Source organism: Atheta coriaria, unplaced genomic scaffold (genome assembly GCF_025399875.1).
Source record: "Atheta coriaria isolate IRGN ID8LTWV9N9 unplaced genomic scaffold, Caltech_Dcor_3.1 hic_scaffold_1_pilon, whole genome shotgun sequence".
NCBI classification, from domain to species: domain Eukaryota; kingdom Metazoa; phylum Arthropoda; class Insecta; order Coleoptera; family Staphylinidae; genus Dalotia; species Dalotia coriaria.
The window spans coordinates 5075586-5087105 of NW_027045443.1; the positions used below are offsets into that span (position 1 = coordinate 5075586).

General features: G+C 46.0%; 1 protein-coding gene across 1 annotated transcript; it reads left to right on the forward strand.

The window, feature by feature from the left end:
• The first annotated feature begins 10229 nt into the window (after positions 1–10229).
• On the forward strand, positions 10230–11277 carry LOC135792169 (kynurenine formamidase-like). The gene is made up of 2 exons (XM_065302787.1): positions 10230–10494; positions 10558–11277. The coding sequence occupies exons 1-2, from the start codon at positions 10313–10315 to the stop codon at positions 11180–11182; spliced, it is 807 nt and encodes a 268-aa protein (XP_065158859.1). The 5' UTR covers positions 10230–10312; the 3' UTR covers positions 11183–11277.
• The last annotated feature ends 243 nt before the right edge of the window (positions 11278–11520 follow it).

An 11520-nucleotide genomic window follows, 5' to 3' on the forward strand; every position in this document is an offset into this window, starting at 1 on the left:
AAACTAAATTTTAAAACCGAAAAATAAGAGATAAATGGTTGAATTCAAAATAAATGCACTGTGTTTTACCTTAGATAGTCCGCTGCTCTTAAACGGCGTTCCAAGCATGTTTTCACGGCTTTGTACGCACGAATTTATGCGTTCGTGCGTGTAAAGTGCGTTTGTCATCTTCAATTTGCCTCGAGGCGCAGTCTCCGCGCCGCGCGAAACTATTTCCTCCAAGACGCGCGGCGCGGCATTGTCTCGCGCGCACACGACGCCCGACAATGATATCTAATTCCTAATTTCGGATTTCATTCGCTCATTCAAGCATTCATTCGGCACTCGTTCTTGTTATGTTGAACCGCAAATTTGTCTACTAATTCATTCGTTCCGCAGCATCAAGCGGCAACCTTGCGACAGCGCGCGGCGCGCATTGTGCCGCCTCCACAATGCGATACGAGTATAACATTCCGCGCTCATTGCGAGCTCTCTTCGGCGTTACTTCTGAATCCGTCCACTTTCCATCCCGAACACACCGTGGCGCGCCCACGCAGATCCCTCGACGCTGATTGCGGATGAATTGTGCACTCGCGCCTCGAATGCGCAGTATATTCCACGCTTCCAGCCTCCAGACGGTTGAATCCAGCATCCATTCTCACGCCTGCCGACTGCCGTTAGGATCTGTCGGGGACGCCGGGATGTAGTATGTTAAATCCTTTCACCGTGCCACCTATCTTTATGCTTACACCTATTTGCATTACTATTACTATTATCTCCCTACTATCTCGCAGCCACCCTAATATCTTATCGCAAAGTAGTTTATCTATTTCCCTCATTGCTCATTCGTCGTTACACAATGTCGTGCTCGGCGCGCTACCTTCCCCCCGGCGCCTTTCCATTCTCGCATTCATTGTGCACCGTCTCGGAATCGGCGATTATTATTAGGATTTCGCTAATAGACGATTATTCATTGTTGCGCGTGGCGACGCGCATCAAAAGCCGATTTTATACACACGCTATTCGCTCGTGATAACGCCCAATTAAATATTTAGTAAAATCGGCCTGCGTTTCATAATTGATGAGTGCTGTTCGAGTGTCGCGTGAATGTTTCATCGGCTTAATTGATTATGAATACGATTTTGAACCGGAAACATCGACAAACAGGATAGATTATTAAAACGATTGTCGAACGAAATATCAATAAACTACAAACATTTTTCAGCGCAACGTCAAAAGTGAACTTAATAATCGTGGCGCTCGCAGGAAATTTGGCTGTATGTCAAAATACTTAGTTCGCGTGGCTAAATGAATATCGTGTGCGGACGGAATGCCGAAATAGTTGGACGTGTCCTTTTCATAAATTACTCATGCTACATTTGCGTCAGATCGTTTTGGCTGCAGACACGAGTGGCACGAGCAAGTGCGGCCGATGTTCGAATATTGCCTAATGATCACTTTCCGGCGTTCGGGCTGGGAGGCAAACCGACGTAAAACTCGAAATTTCCCTTTTAATCCTGGTGTATTTACCCAAGCGTTTCATTTTCTTATCATTTACTTGAAGTTCGTAGTTTTTCCACACTAGCTTCGTATTTTTTGCCGGGGCAAGTCTATAGAAAGCTGAGGATTTCGGAGAAGCGAAACAATTTCGTTGGCAAACATTCGCGAAACTTGATGCTCTTCGAGTGTGTGAGAAATCCAAAAGGAAAATCTAATATCGCCAGGGAGAAAAAATTCGGCGCCAGGCGTAAGAAAAACTAACACGTGTTCCTCCTGCGTGTACTGCCACCCTTGTAGGAGGGGAGTGACTTAACAAAGAGGACGTCATCCGACGCTCATCGCCCGCCGCCACATGAACGCAAACGCGCACGCAAAACGCGGGGGATGTTATTAAGATTTTGGCCCCGGTTTGCCACCGCTGCCACCGGGCCGGTATCTGCGCGACGGCAATTTTTCGCGCCCTTCCTGTTTCGCCCTCGACCTCGTATTTGCGTTATTATGCTCTCATTCCCTCACTTTTGCACTTTTCATACACGGGCCAAGATTCCAGCGCCGCTGTCAGGCGCTCATCGCCTTCGTCTTTGTCGCCCTCGAAGTTTACGCTCAGCGGCTGCAAGCGGCAACCTCACACGTTCGACCGGGTCGAATGTAAACACAAATACGCATCAACGACGTTTGCTTGGCAGGCGCGCCGGGGACTGAGGATGGCAGGTGGGTTAGCGCGGCGGGCTGTGTAGCGGTGGCAACGAAATAAGCGCCCGTGGTGCGGGCGCAAAACCTCATATGCATTTAGCCGGTGTATTAAGTTCGGATGTGCGCCAACCGCCACAGCCGCCCGCAATATTAAAAACTGTTAGCCGACGCTATCGCGTTCGTTAGGCGGCGGGTGCCGGCGTTGATGGAAGGTTACTACGGTTACACCCACCCGAAATATTATCATCTTCATGGCTACGTGCTTTCCATAATAATGTTCTTCAAGTAGTAAATACCGATGTTGCTTCGCCGAGCGACGGCTTTTTCCACGTCGCGCGCACTTTTTTTTTCCACCTTTTTCAATCCGCACTGGAAAATTCGTGCAGTAGGTGGGTGCGCTTAGGTAGGTCATAGCCGGCAGCAATCGGGGTGCTTAAAGTGGATGTAACTAGAGTGCATGTACTTGATGTAACTGGAACTTTTGCAATTTTAAGTTTATTTATCGTTGGAGAAACACGAGCGCAGCGGCGGAGTATGTATTGTACACGTTTTTAATCGCTTTCTATATCAAATCATTATTGGTGTTGCATTAAAAAAATTTGCTCATGAAAATTTTTTTGGTGAACAAAATAAATAATATCAAGAGCCAAAAGCAACAAAATGAATTCGAGTGCTAGTTTTTGCTCGCAGTCAGAGCTGCTTTCGGTTTTTGCACGCAGTCAAAGAGATCTTATACGGAGGATCAGTGTTAAGATGCTTTTGAGGTGGAAGGCTAAAGATTGCGAGTGCGAGAGCACACTCTTGAAGTTCTTAGATACAGACTTGGACCCAAAAGCCCTCGCACACATACGACGCAGATTAAGCTGTTATTGGTTTACCCAGTCTCTCCCGGCTGGCTTGTATTATGCAGCAGCAGGAAGACAGAACATGTATGCATCGGCATTTATCATCGATAGTACCTACATGCCGACGCGCTCGGATGCGTTCGGCATTCAAACAGTATTTATATGCATGTACAGCGCTGCACGCCGCAGGTCGATGCGAAAATCCGCGCGCGACGGGAGAGAATGGAACGGAATACGTGGATTATCCGGATTACAGCAACGCGCCCGTGTTCCCCGCCACGTTTAGCCAAAGCTGCAGCGCGCTGCATCCGATGGTGGGCCCTTTGGACGCCTCCGCCGTCGGCCGACTCGCCGAACCGAAAGAGCTTTAAAGCTTCACTCCGTCTCGTTTCGCGACGATTGGAATCGCGCGATTTCGAAACGCGCTTGTGTTTTTTTTTGCACGGCGCGCAGGGCCGGATTAACGCGCCATCTGCGTACGCGCACACCTCTGCCGCACGCGAAAGTTTGAAATTATTTTTTTACGCGATGCGCGTATTGTTTTGGCATAAAATCCATACCTCACTGTTTACTGCGGCTCGATGATGCCGCGGTTGGTATCTTTTTGCGCGCTCGAGGGCGGAATAAGCACAATTCGTATTCGAGTGCGTGACACATGCAAACAAAGCCAGCGCGTGTATCAAACGCGCGTTTAAGAAAAAACATCCAGTGTACTGCTTTACAATTGTAATCTACGACGAAAAAAGCAACCACTCCGCGACGCAGGCGAACTCAAATTGATGGAGACCTCATGGCGGAGCGCGATTCGAATATACCTATTCATATATTAATATTAAACCGACCGCCGCGGGTATGAAAACCTCCACAACCGCAAAGAATAGCATTAAATCCTAATTTCATTACAAATTGGCTTATTATGAGAAGCAGTGCGCAATTTAAGTAAATTTAGTTTAATTTTACGCCCTGCATTACAATTTATTACGAAATTACAAAGCTGTTTTTGTATCCTTAATGTAAATTAATGCATGTTATAATAAACCGCACGAACTAATTTTCTACCGAATGAATTCATAAATGTTTTGATGATTTTTTTGAGAAACCTAACTTTTGTTTTCTAAAGAATTTTGGCCCAAGGGCCAACAAAACGTTGTTGATGTGTTGTGCATGTTTATATATGTAGATGCTAACCGTTATGGATTATCAGATTTGCACCTCGGAGTTGCGAAACACGCCAAAGTTGAATTAGTCGACGGCGGCACTTGCCGATGCGCACGGCGCGCAACAACTTTCCGTCTCCAGTCCGACGAGTTACACTTGTTAGTAGTATTTATTTGCGAAACAGCAACTCGTCGGATTTCTATGCGCGACGAGCGATGCAACTCCCCAACGGAATTCTAAAACACTCGCGTACTCATTTCGGCAACGAAATTATTCCCGTGCAATTAATAATAATCGTGTTAATCCTTTGTGGCGTCGCTGCTGTTAATCAGCGCGATGTCCGCGCCGCATCGCGAAGGAACATTACACAAATGAATCCGGCGCGACGCTCAAAGCAAGCGAGCGTGAGTCAAACGCGAGCGCGCACTCCACTCCATTAATTGTTATTAGTTGTGTGGCGTGATGAAGTCGGGCAATCGTGAAATTGCAGCGCAAGGCGATGAGAGCGACGGGATTTGCGTCGAGCAGCACCGCGCGGTGATGAGTCGCCCGCGATTCAAATACGAGCGGGCGCGGTGCGCAAAAAGGCGAAAAATTTCAACACGACGGAAAGAAATGCCGGGACGAATGATTGATTGCCGATTGGCAATTTGTGGATGCCGCCGGCTTAGCGCGGCCGATTACCCCGACGCGAGCGGCGGCGGCGGTGGCAGCGGCGGCAACGGTGGTGTTACAAAGTGCCGGAGGGCTACTGCCGTTGCGGTTGTGCGCTATCTTTTGGTGATTACCGCGCGCGCCGATTGCTATTTTCATGCACTCGGAAAAACTAATAAGGAACTGGCCGAACAACTCGCAAAAAGTAAACTATTACTGGCGAGGGCTAAAAACTATAGGCTCCATGGAATATACTTGCAAAAAGTTAATAACATACCTGGGAAAGGTCAAAATACAAGGTTTTTAGACTTTTGCGTTTATATTTTTTTAATAAATAATAAATATCTGAAACGAGTATAATAGTATATTAAGTATTAAGTGGCTAAACGGAAGTTTTTGTCGCTAGTGTGATTAAGAGCAAGCGTAGCGAGTATTTAATCAATCGAGTGTTTAACAACGTTTAGCCACGTGATGCTTAAGCTATTTTTTGCTATATTTATGTTGAGGTTTTTGTATTTAAACTTTTGTATAAATTTTTTTCCATTCCGTGACTGAAACCCGTGACTAAATTATTTTACTCACGGCCTTGACAATCCGTGTATAAAGTACCACTTTTTGTGTCACAGAATCGTGAAAAACTGACGATTTAAAGGTGGAAGTAGAAAAATATTTGAAACGAGTATAAAAACAATTATTATACTAAAACTGCACCATTGCAATACAAAACATGTGTTTTTTTTTAAATAAAAACAACGCTTTTCCCGGAAAAGAATCAAAAAGTCGAATTTCATTCCGTGTGATGTTGTATTGTATTCCCTGATGCACGATAAAAGACACCCGTATAATTAATACATACACAAAATACACGAATCAACAAATGTTCTAAACATTAGTCAATGAATAATGGAAACGATGCAGATGGATGATCGCAGGACGGCATGCACAGCATTGGCAAAACTCGTAAAAGTTGGAGATGTCACCAACCTACCTGCCTGCCTGGTACATTCCTATAGCGGACGCAAAAATCAAAACGAAAACAACGAAGAAAAAAAAAACAAACGAGACTTGCAGACGAACAAAAAGCAAGACAAACAAAAAGCAAAAACATGTCAGCGCTCCAACATAAATATGAGCACCACCTATACGATACATTATCGTTACATAAATAAATAATGCCGTCGCATAAATAATGAATATAAACGACTAATTTGGGAGCAACACTCGCTTTCTTTTCGAGTTCGCATGTGTTTTCTCGCACACCGCTGCGTTGCCCGGCGCCTCCACCACAGCCGGCACTGCGTTCGCATCGGGCGCTCGCGTGTACCGTGATATGAGGATTTTGTCTGCTATTGTAATAAATAATCGCCGAAGACGCAGGCAAGCGCGGATAATAAGGACGGCTGCGCGCGCGGCACAAAAGGCAAATACATAAGTAATTCACGGATCAAAAGAACACTGCGCGCTGGGTGTATCTTCTTAGGTGCGCTCAGTTCTTATTTATTTTTTTTTGTGTCGGTCGCAGGGCGCACTAACGTGAATAAAAAAATAGACAAAGCACAACGACCCTGAGCTTCAAAACGGCGCAAAAGCAAAGAGACAACAATCAATCATATCCTCTCGTGGCTGGTGTGTTCTATTTGATTTTTTTTGTTCTTTGCGCTCCGCGGGCGTTGCGTGTTGCGTGTTTTGCGGCTTTGTTGTTTTTTTTTTCTCGTCTTCGTTTTCGACAAGGTGGTGTTGGTTTTTATTCGGCGGTTCGCATTACGTTGTTACTGCTTATGTCTTTACGGCGCAAAACGAAGAAGGCGCAAATTCAATGGGGCGATGTGTTCGAATTCACTTGACGCGCAAGGCGCACTCGGATGACGATTGCCCAAAGCGATTCCAGCGACAATATTTGCGTGCTTTGTAGCCCGCCGCCGTTCACCGACGATGGTGTCTTTATTAAAGCGACACGTGTTGTTTTAAATTTATGTTGAAATTTATTCTCAAAAGAATCTTGTTTTCTCACTTCGCGTTCACAACCTAATTTGGCTGCGTTAATTGTATAATTTAACAAGAGCTTGCAATTTTTGTTTAACTGTTTCATTCAATAATTGTTTTGTGGTTTTGTGGTTGGAGCTTGCTTCTCTGTTCAAGCGGAAAGAACGTAAACGATATAAAAATGTTGGCGACCTCAGAAAATGAAAAAAGCAAATCGAAAAAACGGCAACGAATAAAGAGAAGAAGAAAAAAAAAAACGACGAAATTATTGATGAATAGAAAACGGAAAATAGTTTATCGCTTATTTCCTGCCAAAAATCCAGCCGGCAATACGAATATAACGAACACAAATAGCAGAAATACAGGGACACAAAGAGGAAACGTTTTTTCATCTCTAAATTTCGCCCCTTTTATACTAAATTTGTCCTTGTGCAATGAGCGTTTTCGTCGGCGTATCTACACGCCGTCCCAAGGAAAACCAATTCGCTACAATGTCCAACAATATTCCCGGAATATCATTCCATCATTCTCTATCGTCTTGCCAGCCGGCTGCGAATGCAGCACAATAAAAATTGAAAAATTGCAAAATTATTTTATTATGATGATACGAGGGACCCGCGCGATGCAGAATGATGGCTCGCGGAAAATTCGTGCCTGCATTAATAACGGATGAAAATTAAACCCGACCGTACTGAGCGAGTCCGGACTTTTTGCCTGAATTTTTTAGATTTGACCTACTTCAGAGCTACACATTCGCTCTCGCATAGTAGAGCGGAGAGAAAAAAAAACCCGTCGGCATCTTACTCTGGCGGCGACATACAAGTCGTCTGCCGGAATTGGTAGTTTTGTTAGCCGAAAGTGTGTTTGATCGGCAATGAAGAATAGAAGAATAAAAGGACGATAACTTGCCATCGGCCATGACGCTGGGTATGGTCTGGTTGGGTTGGGTTTTCGGGCATCGCATCCCACCAACCGCTGCTATCAATTACGATAACTAAAGATCTTCCCTGGCTTTATCTTACGTTTCGTTTAGCGTAGTTTATCTGAAGCAGTCGGGACGGGAGGCGGCGGCGGCGGCCGAAGATAGTTTACGACGACGTCGCCCGCCGACAAAACGCCGGGGCCGGCGGGGGCAAAAAGTAAAAAGAACAACATCGCGCGACAACAAAAGATAAGTTACGATGGCACATAGGCTCGAAGCCAAAAATTTCCGGCAGCGGCCGAAAGAGATGCATGCGAGGACATTTATCGCGCCCGTCGTCTTATCAGCGCCATCGATTTATTATCGGGATATATTTCTGATTAAGTCGCGTGACACACGCGCACGACGTGCAGCAATAAAATCGTTCGCAACGACTTAAAATATTTGCGCTGAGATCATGCCAGCGTGTTGTCTCGGCGGGCGTCCCGAGGGAGGCGAGCTCGCGCGATAACGCCGAAGCGCCGCGCCGGCATCGATAATAAATGGTTGTCGCGTATTTGTCGTGCTTAACAATGCGTTGTTAGCGGCAGCACCTTAAGCACGCTAAGAAAATAAGAAGGAACTAACAACGCGTTTATAATTCAAACGACAAACATCGCTAAAGATCTCGTAACAATCTTTTTTTCCTCTTCTTCTTCTTTGGTTTTTTTTTGCGCCGTTTGCCGCCGTCGCTGTGTGTAACAATGTTTTCGCGTCTGTCACGCGGCGGCAAGCGTTCGCAACGTTTCATTCCGCTTGGCGCTCATTTTTTCTCTTCGGCGAAGTCTTTTGAAAACTCTTGAAAAGTCTTCAAACATCAACTTCTTCCGGCGCTCGTTCCTCAAACTTCAAGCTGTCGGCGTTTCCTCATGTTTGTTCGCCGGTTTGTTCGACATCAGCCTATTATGACGCGTGCGTCGGCAAACATCGCCGCCGACTATGAGACGGGCAATTATAAAGAAATCAGCGGCGCACAAAACCGAAAATTTTCTATCGCCAAAGACAAAAATACACAGAGGAAGATAAAACGATGCTGACAACAAGTTGTGAATAAATAGTTGAAAATTTGTTTGCGCCACAGTTTGAGTCCTTTTCTTCTCGAGCCGAATCGCTTTTTTTTCTATTTTTATCTTTTTCTTATTTCCGCTCATATTGTTACTTCATCGCCACATCTAAGAACTATTATAACTAACCGCGGAAAGGCGACGCAGGAGAAAAAAAAATTGTTGAAAACTTTTCGAACGTTCCTTTCATCGTTTGCGTTCATCGCCGGCGTTTGTGCGAAGAATCCGAGTTTGCCATTCGGATCTTATACGAATATAAATATAGTATTCTTATGGTGCGGGCGCGCGGGGCTTTCGAGAAGATCTTATGAACGTATATAGCGGGGTGTCGGGCCCGGCGTGTGTCGGTGTGTGAAATATGCCCCGCGGATGTGTGCGCGTGTTCGCGGCGTCGTGAATCCGAACGAAATTTTACGCGATTTTGGAAACTTGCCACCCTTTTGAATGCCCGCATGCCGCCCCGAATCGGGGCACGCAACGAGCCGGTCGGATTTTCGGAACTGGAAAAGCGGCGCGGAGAAGCCGAACGAGTTACCGGTTAAAAAAAGGCGAAACGACGAGCGCCCGCCGCCGCCGACCGGCGGCAAAGAAAGAAATATTTCCAGTTATCCAAACTACAGCGCGTACACCACTGGTAGCCACCAAGCGACGACTGCACAGAATCGTACTTGCCCAAAATCAGCCGCAAAATAAAAGTGAAAATCTATTTGAAAAAACGCCATTTCTTACAAGAATTGTGTAATATTGTGGGGCATGTATTTAAGACTCTGGAGATCTGTTCGATGTGCCTCTCAAAGTCCGATTCTGGCCGAGTCCACGCCAAAACGCGGAGAAAAGGGCGAGCGAAGCAACGAACCAAACCGGCAATATATTCATGCAAGGGCCATGCATCTGTATTAAATATTTAATGTCCGCATACATTTTAAACTCTCCGGCCGCACCAGCGCGCCGCCGACCGCCGCCGCAGCAGACCGCCGACGACGCCGCATGCACACAGTGCACGCGACTTTCGAGCGCGCCCAAATTTAGGGCTTGTTATTGGTCTAGTTTAGTGCCGGCGGCTACAGGGGCATTTTTGTGTGTGCGAAATTTTTGGCACCGAATTATGTGTACGGTGAATAATAGACCGCGGCGTGAATGAGCTATGTAAAACGCATAAAATTCAGCCCATTCCAGCGCGCGCTTGGGCTCTCGCAATAAGGCCGCGAATAAAAACAAAAAATTCCACACACACATACATACGCGGATGCCAACAGAGGGCGGACCTAATAAAATTTTTAGAATTGTGTACGCACATTGCACGTCGACGCCAGTGTTGAAATGGAGTTATTTATAACCTCGAACCACTCGCAACACTTTATTTGACCTTTCCACACGCGATAATGAGCGATTATCGTAGCGGCCGCAATGTAGGAACCTGCATCCAGCAACACCGAACAAAGTTAGTTGCATGCGGATCATCTGCGGTTTGGAAAATGTTACGCGAAGTTAGTGTTTTGTTGAGTGTAATTTGCGCAGCTTTGGGAGACTATCAAAGCTTCAATGAAGCTGTGTTTGACTTAAGTTTTCATTATGACAACTCTACACCCCACTGGCCAAATGCTTTGGCTTTTAAATTCATTAAAATTATCGCACAATCCGACGAATCAGCCAACTGGTTTGTAAATTTTAGAATTTTTGCTTGTATATGTATTTAATTAAAAAATTGCTTCGCTTTAAGGTATGCATCCAATGATTTTTGCATGGGTGAACACGGTGGGACACATTTCGACGCTCCGTATCATTTCAACCGCGACGGTTGGAAAGTCGCCGACGTACCCGTTTCGAAACTAATCAACAAGGGCTACGTCCTTGACGTTGAGGTGCTCGGGGACGGCGCAACGACGGCCGACACAATGCTTCAACCTCGACACATTCAACAGTTTGAGAAGAAACTTTTTGGGGAGGGCGGACGCTTACCGGCCGATTCGATATTGCTAATTCGATTTAATTGGGGCCGACATTACGGCACTGCTGAATATTACAACGTGCAGAAAACCGACAACGAGAGCGAGTTGAGTTTGTCCTTTCCGGGACTGAGCCTGGAGGCGGCCAAGCTGCTCGTTGAACGAAAAATTGCCGGCGTTGGCGTGGACACTGCCAGTCTAGATCCAGGCAAGTCGAAGACTTTCGACGCACATCGAATTTTATCGAAAGCAAACATTTTCGGTATCGAAAACGTCCACATACCAGCTGACTTGGCTACATACAACGACAGATTCGTAATTTATGCCATGCCAATGAAGATATTGGAAGGAACCGGCGCTCCATGCAGGATTCTCGCCGTTGTACCCAAGAAGAACTGAACAGAAGACAACGATTAAGTGCATGGAGTGATTAATTTGTTTTATGTACTCACGAACTCATTATAATATAAATTGAATGAATACGATGCGCAAAATGCGCCTAATCAAAGTGCACTTTAAGCCGGCGATGTAAATCATGCAATTTTCGGTCGATCGCTGTTAAGCAAACCGAAAGTTTAATGCGAAATCGACGAAATATTCCCCGCTCGCTCGCCCGACTTCGCTGTGTGCATGCATGGCGAAGAGGTCGTCAGCAGCGCTCGAAAATTGGCGCCGCCGTCGACGTTCAGCCGGGAGTGTGTGTACCTACTCTCTGATGAAAGCAACGCGAGCGCCCG

What these genes read in the sequence shown, in the direction of transcription:
- LOC135792169 (XM_065302787.1), top strand. Translation starts at nt 10,313, where the DNA reads ATGTTACGCGAAGTTAGTGTTTTGTTGAGTGTAATTTGCGCAGCTTTG. An exon ending in TCCGACGAATCAGCCAACTG is followed by an intron (nt 10,495 to 10,557) that starts GTTTGTAAATTT and finishes CTTCGCTTTAAG; the next exon opens with GTATGCATCCAATGATTTTT.